Below are 13,059 nucleotides of genomic sequence, written 5' to 3'. Positions count from 1 at the left end.
ACACTTATTTAATAAATAAATAAATCACAATTAATTTAACAGTGCTGCAGCATCACGTCAGTAGATTGAAAAGTTATGGGTCAAAAGCCTCCTCATTGTTCTGGCGGCCTGACATTGTTCTGACATGAGGGTGAGAAAATGATGACAGAATTTAAATGTTTGGGTGAACTATCTCTTTAAGTGAGTATGCAATAGAGTAATACATGTACACAACTTTGAACTTACCAGAAAAACTTTCTAAACTTCTTGTAGATCCTGGTCAGTCAAGATAAGGCGGAATGAGACTGAGGTTTTGAGCTCAGAGTGAGTTAGCAGAAGAGGACATGTGTAGCGGAGTTCAATGACATGCCAGTATACATAATGTAACAGGAGAGGTTAGTGATAATTTACTGTATGGCCTGCAGTTGCTTTGCCATGCCTGTGTAAGTGCACTGTAAACTTAAATGCATAGAGGGGAGAGACTACATGCTTTTATTGCAGAAGTAAACATTAGAGTTGCAGCCAAAGTTCTTCCCCTCAGCTATTGCACATGATTTTGATCAGCACTCCTCTGAATCAAGATACACACACACATACTCACAAAACAGAGACACTCGTGCCCCGCTGTCACACTGTGTGTGCGGATGTGCTTGGAGCAGATGGTCTAAAATGGACTTCTCAGGTTGGAGACTGGCTGTATGTCTTGTGGTTCTTGGAGGTAAAAAAAAAAATATCTGTGTGATGGCAATGTCATCTTAATGGTGTAACTATGCAAAAGAATGAGAGTGTCGTGCACTGTATGAGTAAGGCTTTCATTAAGGCAATTTGAATTCACCATCTGTTGTTGTGTCATGCGTGTTGCAGAAAAATGTAAATTGTTTGCTCTTTTGCTATTCACTCAATAAACACTGCAAAATCATTTTCTTGATCATTGTTTTGTATTAATTTCGAAGACAAATATCTACACATCCTTAAAACAAGATAACTTTATTAGAGAAACAAAGTTGATTAAGATACTGTTTCCAGCTAATATTTCTTAAATTATGTTTATGTTTCTTTCCTTACTGGCATATAGTTTTTTCTTGCTTTAGACGTAAGCCTCATGACCTTAATTAAACGTTTAGTTAGATTTATGCTTAAAACAAGAATTTTTATACAAAGGTTTTTACAAAAATAAACTTAACTTGCTTTAAATATTCTTTCATTCAGTGTATGATGATATTATCTGAGCGTGCACTGTTTTTGGCTTGTTCGTGTATTGTTTTGGAAACTTCTGTGCATGTTTGTTAGTTCATATGAAGCTGTTCGTGTAGTTCCACTGGGAAAGTTTCAATAACATTGACATGTGACAACAGTCATCTTGGCATGAGTGAGAGTGTTATTTATCCAAGAGTGCTCACCTTTGTTCTCTAAATGTGCTGACAATGAGTGAAAATAGTTACAGTGTTGTCCTGTGTGTGTTTCATCTCGCGTGTCATTACAGGCAGCAGACATGCAGTGTGGGCTGAGGAAGGGCTGGGCAGCGAGAGGAACTGTTCTGTAATTCCTCCGGTACTCTTATACCCATGTATTCATACTCAATTCTGCTGCACAGAGAACACATTCCAAAACACTTTTCTTTGACCTATAAATAGATTGTTTTCTCTTTACTAAACGAAGTGGAATTCAGTTTGAGTAAAATGTGTATCATGATAGAGTCCATAATTACCTAGAGATCCTCTGTGCACTAACAGTCAAAAGTTTAGACAAACTTGACTGAATTTATGTTTCTCATGATATTAAAACTATTCGATTTAAAGGTGTATACTTAAAGAGATAGTTCCCCCCAAAAATGTAAATTCTCTCATCATTTGCTCACCCTCACGCCACCCCAGATTTGTATGACTTTATTTCTTCTGAAGAACACAAAAGAAGATTTTTAGGAGAATGTCTTAGCTCTGTTGGTCCATACAATGCAAGTGAATGGTGGCCAGAAGTATGAAGGTGCAAAAATCCCATAAAGGCAGCACAAAAATAATCCACGCAACACCAGTGGTTAAATCAATGTCTTCAGAAGCAATATGATAGGTGGGGGTTCAGAAACAGATCAATATTTATGTCCTTTTTTTTTTACTATAAATCTCCACCTTTGACTAGCCCCAACCAGTAGGTGGCGATATGCACAAAGAATGTGAATTGCCTAAAACAAAAAAGAAGAATGTGGAAGTGAAAGTTGAGATTTATAGTACAAAAGGACTTAAATATTGATCGGTTTCTCACCCACACCTATTAAATCGCTTCCAAAGACATGGATTTAATCACTAGAGTTGAATTGACTCCTCGAATTGACTGACTTTATGTGCTTTTTGACCTTCAGAATTCTGGTTATCATTACTTTGCATTGTATGGACCAACAGATCTGAAATATTCTTCTAAAAATCTTTGTTTGTGTTCTGCAGAAAAATGAAAGTCACACATCTGGGATGGCATGATGGTGAGTAAATGATGAGAGCATTTTCATTTTAGAGTGAAATATCCTTTCAAATGTTTAGTTTAAATGTATACAAAGCATATCGGGTGGCACCTTATGAAGTTTGCTGAGAGAATGAATGCCCAGAGCTGTGTGCAGAGCTTGAAACAAAGCTAGAATATGAGATAGTTTTGATTTGTTTAACATTTCGGACTAATGCATAATTGCCATACTTACATTTGTGTTATTTCACAGTTTTGGTGACTATTATTTTGACCCATAAATATTGATTAGGTGTGTCCAATAATTTTTTTACTGGTGTAAATAGATTGAATACTGAGTATGGTGTCCAATGAATATGTGAAATACTGTATAATTGAAAACTTATTTTTGTGATATTTAAAAACAGCATTTTTGATATGATAGGTACATTAAATTAATGTTGTGCTCAGTAACGCTTGGATTAAATGGTTAATGTCTGTTGTTGCAGTATCTGCCACCAACAGCTGTAAACACATCACTGAGGCTTCAAGATCTCAGGGCAGCCATGAGTCCTTTGAATGTCTCTGCCTACATCCTCCCTGCGACAGATTCTCATCTGGTACAAAACATCTCATCTCTTCTTTTCTCTTCTCTTCGCTTCTCTTCTCTTTTCCATTCACACACATTAACTTTGTTGCACTAACTTATTGTGACTTTATTGTCAGAGTGAGTATATCGCCCCTAGAGATGCAAGGTTGGCCTGGATGTCTGGTTTCACTGGCTCTGCAGGTGTGCTTTACTGATCATAATATAAATGTATCAATGTTCTCAGTCACATTATGTTTGCCTCTGCTTTGATCCTTGACAAATGACCTTCTCTGTCTTCTATTATAACTAACAATATTCTGTCTCTCTCATACCAAAGGCACAGCAGTTATTACACAAAGTAAGGCAGTTTTGTGGACTGACAGCCGCTACTGGATTCAGGCAGAGAGACAAATGGACTGTAACTGGGAGCTAGAGAGAGATGGTGAGGAGCCAATTTTAAGATCAAACTATTACATTTATATGGGGAGAACCCTTTTGAAAAGACTAGAATTGCTTATTACCAGCATATGTTGTGTTTGGGAGGCTGGTATGCTGGTGTCTCCTTTCTTAACCAGCTTAGCCAGCAAGTTTTCCATGGTCAGCTAGCTTCTCCAAAGACCAGCATCATCCAGCAGAAACCAGCCTTACCCAGCATGGGAATTTTCAGTTGGGAAGTCAATGATCTTGATGAATTTGTAGTCTAAATAAAGCTAAACAAGCCCGTATAAAGATCTTAAAACGTGTCTTTAAAGGAAATTTTAAAATGTTATTTCACTGAAGACTGTGTCTAATTATTTGAATATTTGTAGTATAATATTTTCTTCTGATGTTGCTCTAAACTGACATCCACATGAACTGTTAGCTGATTCTTTAACACTTTGCTGGTCTAACTCTTCTGGATCATAGTCTCCATTCGCATCATAACCAACTGGCTGATCAAAGAGATCCCTGAGGGACATCAGGTTGGCTTTGACCCATTCCTCTTCTCTGTAGGTAAGCAAGCACAGCCAATGAAACCTCTTTCATAACAAAAAGTTGAATGTGCAGTTTAATCCCAGTTTAATGTGCAGACTATATACTGGTCAATCACAGCATTCTGCTGTAAAATATTTTTTGTTTAATTACCACTAATCTGTATATTTGAAAAATTACACACCTCAACTTTTAGTTCTTTTTTTTTTTTGTTACCAAAATTAGTCCTGACTCAATTGGTCATTGTTGATTATTGCCGCAGACACATTTGATGTTTACAACACCAACCTGGCTCCATCAGGCCGGATCCTGAAATCTATGCCTGATAACCTGGTTGATAAAATATGGACAGATCGACCTTCTCTGCCTCCTGACAACCCTACACGCTTACCTGACAGTATCATCGGTGTGTACATGTCTTATCACCGTCACTTGACTGATAAGTGCAAGTAAGCAGGACAAAGTATCATAAGATCATGACAAACAGAGCAATAAAGCTCTTATTTAATCTTTAATGACCAGATACATCTATTAATGATCATGATGGCAGTAGGCAAAGGAGATATTCTAATCTGATGTTACTCTTATTTTGGAGAAGGTTAATGGAGCACTTTTAAGTACTAAGGTTATGGAAGATGACTGTGTGCATGTGTGTGTTTGTTGGTCTGTACAGAGAGGACTTGGCCGATGAAAGTTGAGCAGATACGGGCCCAAATGAATGACAATCCATACAAGCCCACCGCTGTGCTGCTTTCAGCTTTGGATGAGACGGCATGTAAGTGCCCTACATTACAAAACAAAGCCATCTCATGCAGGCTGTCAATCAATGTCCAGAGGATATACTCGGATCAAACATTGATCCGTGTGCCTCTATTTTCAGGGCTGTTTAATCTACGAGGCAACGACATCCCATTCAATCCATTCTTCTATTCCTACACTCTGCTAACAATGGATGAAATATGGCAAGTCCACAAATTCCTCTGCTTCATATTTAAAGCACATACAGTTTAGTGGTTTAAAAAGGCTTTAGAACATTAAGCCAATAAAGATGTATGAATGTCTTTGCATAACAAAACTAAGTGGCCTTTATTATAAAGAAAGATTGATCACCAAAAAAATTGTTAGGTTTCAAATAAAATAATAGATATATTATTCAAAATTACGAAGAAAAAAAAAGTACTTTTTATATGTCAAATTGAGTGGGACATGTCCATACTTAATGTGATGAGCTACACCTGTGTGAACTTGAGAGCAGACTTCATACATTCACTAATAAAACCTAAGTCAAAAATATATTTTTTTTTTATCTAATGGTTTTACATTTAGACAATTTAAGTGTGACTTAAGATTCCCAAAGTGCCCAAATTCTTCATTGTACTTGGTGTAGAGTGACTAACTCTTCTCCTTTCTCAGGCTCTTTGTGCATACTGAGCGAATAACCGAAGAATTAAAGGAGTATCTGAATACGTCATGCTACCAGGCCAACTGTGTGCAGCTTCTTGAATACAGCTCTGTGCGCTCATACCTACAGTCATATCTACAGAGACCCAATGTGAGGGTGTGGGTGGGTACAGAGTACACCAACCAGGCCTTGTATGAGCTCATTACTCTTGAGGTAAGACTTGAATCAGAATTATAAAGTACTGGTGCAGTGGGGGCCAAAAGTCTGAGACCACTAGTGAAAATGCAATTTAGCATTTTTCTAATGCAATCCAATTCCATTGCAAATTATATTATCAGCAGAACAATTAAAAAAGTGAGTTATTCCATAATTTCTTAGTATTTGGCATGCCCCCTTTGCTGTAATGGCAGCATGCACTCGAACTAGCAGAAAGATAATCTTGTGCGTTTCATTGGAAGCAAGCAAAACTGACCTTTATTATAAAGGAGTTAACATGGTCAATGTCACAAATTTGCTTATTTGATTAGTGACCTTTAAATCTTGCAGAATCTCATAATGATATTTTGTTTACATTTTTCAAAAACCTAAAATTTGCAGGTTATTTCAATGTTTTAGAAGAGATTTTTAAGCCCAGATTTTCAGTCAGGGCTCATAGGCTGCTTGTTGGCCCCAGGGTTGTTATCTTGGATGCCCATACAGCATATACAGTAAACAGAATTCGGGTAGGCTAATGACTCAGATTGTTACATAGCGCATTAGATGTTAGTTGACATGGCTCTGCTGAACCAATGCAACTATTGCTTAAAATGCAATCCAATTTTTTATTAATAAAGTTTTTAAATCTAAACTTTTGTCAGTCCATCAAACTTAGACTACTGTATGTACTTTACAAATGAAGTGTGCAAAATATTGGACCATTACACTACTTTCCTCTCTTTAAGGAAAATCTACTGACCAGCACTTACTCTCCAGTGCTGATCACAAAAGCAGTGAAAGATGCGACAGAGCAACGTATTCTCAAAGAGGCTCACGTAAGACGTCACATACACAATCTGATCCCCAAATGACTTTTGCGAGGCAGTCAACCTTATGACTACCGATACAATCATGTATTGTCAAAATTTCTAGATTGAATGGCATTTTAACACACCATAAATCCATATTAGGTGACCAGCTGAATTTTTCCTTATCACAGAACTTCCATAAAAAAACATCTTGGGATAATTTTTATTGACTTTTATTGGGATTTTAAGACTTAAAAATGTGCAAGGGCCAGGTTTAGTAACGTTTTTTAATTTTGTGTCATTTTTGTTAGTTTTCAATCTTATGACTGCTATATTTTTCAGTTTTAGTTTTTGATAGTTTTTTAGTTTCACTTTAAAGTTTTTAATATTTTTAGTTTTTATGTATTCATAGTATTTAAGGGCTGTCAAAATGAATGAGTTAAATTATATAGATAACATTTCTTTAAATGAAATTTCTTCTGAATGTCTAACATTATCACTATCTAGTGGCATATCTATATTTAGTTTTCATGTTAAGTGAAGGTTGTAAAGGTTTAAAATAGTTTTTCTTTTTTTTCTGGGTAATTTTTACTTAATTTAAGTTTGTTTTGGAATCATGAAAATATAAATTAGTTTAGTTAGTTTTTCCAAATATATTAGCTTCAGTTATAGAAAATGTAGAATTTTTGTTAATGATAGCAACACTAGCAGGGACAAACATTGATATTTTATGGCCTAGAACCAGACCACAGTTGACTGCATTTGAATAAAACCCTTCGTCTGGCATCCGTCTGGTCTCGAGCCAGTGATTTTGTTTTTATCAGCTGCGATGGGTGAACATCCTCTCTGGCTCCCCACAGGTAAGGGACGCAGTCGCAGTCATGCAGCTTCTGCTGTGGCTTGAGAAGAAAGTCCCCGAGGGCAAAGAGACAGAGCTTACGGCAGCACATTTTGTCAATCAGTGTCGCAGGTACAAAACAGCTGAGCTAAACACTGCATCACTGAACCCAGTCAAACAGAAAAACACAGTTTCTGTTCCTACAATATTAGTCGTCTTGCAAAGTTTGTATTTCAGGGTCAACATTGTTTGAACAAGTAGAATATGTTCTTGGATCAACAAAGGATGTTTATTCAGGAACTTATCCGACTAAATCACTTTGTGCTATATTTTACTTTCTTCGTTTGACACACTCTCACAAACCCTTTATTGTGTATGGGCAGTAAGCAAAAGAACAGCAGAGGGTCAAGTTTTGAGACCATTTCTGCAAGTGGACCTAATGCTGCTCTTGCCCATTACAGGTATTTAATTTGTTTGTCTTCCTCTCCCCTTCCTCTGATGATGTTTTACTTTCCCAATATTTCCTTGTTCACTATTCAAATAGTAATAGTCGTAATCAGCAGGGAACCTGCAATGTGATATTTTTGAGATCCTTACAAATTAATCTTACAAATTAAATTCATGGACTTGTTCTTAGCTTGTTCTCAGTCAAATAGAAATAATCGAGTGTTTGGCTTCTCACAGACTTGTTTTGATTATACTAAAATGTAACTTAAAATATAGATTTTAACATTGATTCTAACAACATAAAGACATTCAAATAGTTCTTGCACACATTCAGAAATCAGAATTTATGCATTTCTTAAACTATTTTAAAAACAGATATTTGAAGTCAAAGTATACAGTAATCTGTAAAATTATGGGTGGGCCTGAGTAATTTGGCCACCCTTGCAACACCACTGCTACATAGTCATGCTTTTAGTCCCTTTTAAAGCCTGATCATTCAACAATGGCCATTTTTTACAGTCCGTCTAATGAAACTGCAAGAAAGTTAACGGTGGATGAGATGTATCTTGTTGACTCTGGAGGACAGTATCTGTGAGTGTCATGGTATTACTTTTTTGTGCAAAACATGATGAGATGAAGTACATGCGAGTTTTCTCTCTGATCTATGTTAACTGAATCAGAAATTTAATTTTGCCTTATAGGGATGGCACAACGGATATCACGCGTACTGTGCACTGGGGTGTGCCCACTGACTTTCAAAAGGTACTGAACAGCAGGCAGGCGGAGATACTGATTATGCAGAGCATAGCAGGCATAAATTTAGAACACTAGAAAGAAATCTCTTTTTTCTCCCTGTCTTATTCTGAAAGGAGGCATACACAAGGGTGCTCATGGGAAATATTGAAATTTCAAGAACCATCTTTTCTGCTGGAACAAGAGGTGAGGATCTAAATTTTAATCACAATCTACATTTAGGCATACAAATACACACACACACACACACACACACACACACACACACACACAACCATGCCATGACTCTCCCACAAGAGGGCCCCCTATCTGCAGCAGACTTTCCACTAAAGGATCTGTTATGTGCCGGCCACTCATCTGTGTTTTTAACCCCCTTCCTAGGTGTGAATATTGAGATGCTGGGACGAAGGGCATTATGGGAAATTGGTTTAAACTATGGTCATGGCACAGGTCATGGTGTGGGAAACTACTTTGGAGTCCATGAATGTAAGATTTATTCTGTTCTAACAGTTATTCTAACAGTTACACTGTTATCCTGATGCATTTGTGCTGATAGCAGTCTAAAAGTGAAAAGCAAGTAAAGAGTGGAACTATCAACTAATCATTCAGAAATTCTGTCACTGATGCTATAGCACTGAACTTCTACATCTAATGTGACTGCACTGACACTAGTTTAACTTCTTAAATGGAAGTGTCTTGTTTTTTCTGTGTTAAAATCCCTTCTCGTGTCTCAGGTTAATGTGTGTAGACAACTATAATAAGTGGTGGTGGCGTAGTGGACTAAAGCACATAACTGGTAATCAGAAGGTCACTGGTTCGATCCCCACAGCCACCACCATTGTGTCCTTGAGCAAGACACTTAATCCAAGTTGCTCCGGGGGGTTGTCCATGTAATAAGTGCACTGTAAGTCGCTTTGGATAAAAGTGTCTGCCAAATGCATAAATGTAAATGTAATAATGCATTTGTTGGTTGATTCTGCCAAAAATGGTTAACACTTTGGCTCTGTGGTCAAAACATTGCTCTGTTTATTTTAGCATCCTGACTAGTCTTAATAACATTGTAGTAACATTGGCTTAACCAATGGGATGAGTTTGACCAAAATGATCAATTGTCACTACATCCTCCAAACTTGACTCAGACCTTCAGATTATTCTGACTCAGGTTGCTGTGTCTTTTCTAACTGATCAGACTTACCATTTTCACACAACAGATGGATTTATCTGATTGGCTATCTATCTGACAGTCTGTCTGAATATCTTTATAACAAACTAGCTGCCTGTTTGTCTCACTGGAATGTCTTTATAAACAACAAACTAGTTTAAATGTTCAGACAAGGCTTTGCCAAGCTAATGTCAAAGTTTGTCTTCTTTCATTGTGTTCTCTCTGATAGGGCCTGTGGGATTTCAGTCCAATAATATTCCATTTCAAGAGGGGATGTTTACATCAATAGGTGAGGAATCAGTGAGCAGTTCATTATAATTGTCTTATTATGATAATACATTTCTATAAAGGAATTTACTAGTCTTTGAAAACTTTCCTTTAGAACCTGGTTATTACAAGGAGAATGACTTTGGTATAAGAATAGAGGACATCGCTCTCACTATTCCAGCTACCACAAAGGTACTTCAAATGAATGAGTCCAAAACTCTAAATTCTGACATTCAGTGCATAGCCTAATGATATATTTAAGGGATATTTCACCCAAAACAAATTTGTATCACCCTCATGTTGTTCCAAACCCATATAACCATATGTGTTATTTTCAGTCAGCATGCAATTTCATTGCTTCTTTTCCATACTATTAAAGTGAATGGTGCCATTCTGCTTAACACTTCCTTTTGTGTATCATACAAGAATGTATGTCATACCGAAATTAATATGAAATTTAGAGAAGTGCCTCCAAATGCACATAATAAATGGCAGTCAAGATGCAAATTAATCAAATTCGACCTGCAAACTGATTTATCAAGTCTGAAAGTCATTTCAGAATCAGAAACTACCAGAGCAAATTAATACAAATGAAAGGCAAATCAGATTAATACCTGCTTTTCATTTGTTAAGGGTGTTCTACGCATTATCTTTTCTCAAAATCTCCTATTTGTCTCAATTAATTGAAACACTTTAATAATTTTTACACATAATTAATAATTAATAAATGAATGTTCATTTTATTGTTAACTGTCCCTTTAAAAAAAATGATGCCTAAATTCACCAATTTACCTGTTTTTATCTTGTTCCTCTAGTATGGCAACAATTATCTGACTTTTGAAACTGTTTCACTGGTGCCTTATGACAGAAACCTAATAGACACATCTCTTCTTAGCCCTGAGCAGGTAATAGTGCAAAGCAGAGAAAACATGTATGCTAGTGTTGGTTTCCTTTCATTTGAAAAGTCCCCACAAAAACACTTCAGTGGAACTACACCTTGAATTTGGAGGGGGTTGTGAGTTAGCTCATGTCTGCACATGGAGCAGCTTCATTTTCAATTTTCATTTGAGCAATGCAAGCCAATGACAAAACAAACATTAATTAATTTAAATTCGAATGGATGAACCATGCATGTTAATGTGAAGCTTCTGCCTGACCATGTTTAATTTGTTGTATTGTCTTGTAGCTCCACTGGTTGAACACATACTACGAGACCATTCGCAGTGTGGTGGGCCCCGAGCTGGAGAAGCAGGGGCTGAAGGAGGAGCATGCTTGGATGATGAAGCATACAGCACCCTTCCTTACAGCTAAATCCTCAGCTGTCATCTCCTCAGTTACACTGTTATCAACACTGCTGCCCTCTGCCTTACTGTATCATCTGCTTTAAAAGACATACTGTACGTAGGAAGAATTAAGCCACTCCACAGTGCTCAGTTTTATTGCCTCTCTTGCTACTTTGTGCTGGTAGGCTAAACAATCACCATCAGGTACAAACAGAAAAGCTCCAATGCTGAATATGTTGCATATAATATATTGTATTTTCTCTCAGTCTGACATTTCTTCTTTTTGACTTGTTATTTTTTTCAACAAGCAGTTTTAACTTTTAACAGATTTACCAGTCCTCATTGGATGTCAAAATCATGCATATGAAAGCTGACATAGCATAATCACAGCATCTGGTTTACAATCACAGCAATTGAACTGTTGTTAATATTTATAATATCATATTATCATGTATCATGCTCGTATTAAATAAAAAAAGATAAGATTATGATACGGAATTGTTTGTTTGCTGGGAATTCGATTAATGTACCAGAGACAATCATTGTTTAATTATAATTTATTAAAATTAGATTACTTCAGAACTACATTATCTCTACTACTTTTGATTTCTCTTTGTTAAGTGTGTTCAGTTTCTATCTTATATTTATTATAGCTGATGTGTGTAACTTTGTCTGTGTTAAAATACTTTCTCCTATCCCAGTTTAATATGTAGAGATAACTATAAGTAAGCCATTCATAGGTTAATTTTCTCGAAAACAGTAAGAACTGTGTTTCTGTTGCGCTATGAAAATTGCTCTGTTCGTTTTGAGAGACCAGCTTAGACCCGCCAAAACAAAGTTGCTCAACCAGTGGCGTGAGTTGGGGGCAGGACTATATGTTTGTTTGAACAACATCAGACAGGGGGCCTATTCGGAAAGCTGTTTTGAAAACAATGTTTATTTTTGCAATTCCGTTTGGTAGTGCTAGTGTTGTAGGAATTACATACATCAGCTTTTACATTCATGGTGTAACAATAGTTGTATTCATTAACATTAGTTTGCTACATTAGTAAAAATTAATTAACAATGTCCAATACATGAACCGCATTTATTAATCATGATTAACATTAATTTCAAGATGTACTAAATACTTTTTAAATTAAACGTTGCATATGCTAGAATTAGTCAATGTATTATGAACTAAAATGAACAATTTAATTCTTATAAATTATAATGAACCAAGATGAATGCATGCTGTTATAAAGTATTGTTCAAGTCAAGTCAAGTGGTTTTTATTGTTGTTCAACCATATAGAGTTAGTACAGTACACAGTCAATACAACGTTCCTCCAGGACCATGGTGCTACATAAAACAACATAGGACAAACACAGAACCACATGAGACTACACAGACTAAATAACATACCTATATAAAGTGCACGTGCAAACATGTGCAAAATTACGGGACAGTACAATAAATAAAAATTAACAGGACAATAGCCGGTATACAGTAGTGCAAAAAGATGACAGTTTCTAATAATGCCAAATGTAAACATAACATACTATGAGATGAGTGTTCTATGCACATAGCAGTTATTGAGGTAGCAGCCAGTTATAAAGTGACCATAATTAAACTGCAACTCAGGACATGTGTGTGTGTGTCAGTCCAGTCTCTGAGTATTGAGGAGTCTGATGGCTTGGGGGAAGAAGCTGTTACACAGTCTGGCCGTGAGGGCCCGAATGCTTAGGTACCTTTTGCCAAATGGCAGGAGGGTGAAGAGTTTGTGTGAGGGGTGTGTAGGGTCATCCACAATGCTGGGTGCTTTGTGGCTGCAGTGTTTTTTGTAAATGTCTTTGATGGAGGGAAGAGAGACCCCGATGATCTTCTCAGCTGTCCTAAATTTAACGAAAGCACATTTAAATTTCGTGCGATCTACCAGTATTGCCTTTGCGAT

The 13,059-nt window shown here is 36.6% G+C and overlaps 1 protein-coding gene across 1 annotated transcript; it reads left to right on the top strand.

The window, feature by feature from the left end:
- The first annotated feature begins 567 nt into the window (after window positions 1-567).
- Window positions 568-11,701, top strand: LOC127617134 (xaa-Pro aminopeptidase 2-like). The gene is made up of 21 exons (XM_052089041.1): window positions 568-697; window positions 1,463-1,530; window positions 2,919-3,029; window positions 3,136-3,199; window positions 3,336-3,440; window positions 3,905-3,991; window positions 4,233-4,376; window positions 4,644-4,745; window positions 4,851-4,932; window positions 5,384-5,585; window positions 6,314-6,403; window positions 7,237-7,346; window positions 7,598-7,675; window positions 8,181-8,252; window positions 8,363-8,423; window positions 8,531-8,600; window positions 8,796-8,900; window positions 9,806-9,865; window positions 9,959-10,035; window positions 10,659-10,748; window positions 11,030-11,701. The coding sequence occupies exons 1-21, from the start codon at window positions 649-651 to the stop codon at window positions 11,228-11,230; spliced, it is 2,028 nt and encodes a 675-aa protein (XP_051945001.1). The 5' UTR covers window positions 568-648; the 3' UTR covers window positions 11,231-11,701.
- Window positions 11,702-13,059: the final 1,358 nt, after the last annotated feature.

This window comes from Xyrauchen texanus, chromosome 23, assembly GCF_025860055.1.
Source record: "Xyrauchen texanus isolate HMW12.3.18 chromosome 23, RBS_HiC_50CHRs, whole genome shotgun sequence".
Classification (NCBI taxonomy): Eukaryota; Metazoa; Chordata; class Actinopteri; order Cypriniformes; family Catostomidae; genus Xyrauchen; species Xyrauchen texanus.
Note: the sequence above shows the minus strand (reverse complement) of the source record. Positions and strands in the feature narration are given on the sequence as shown.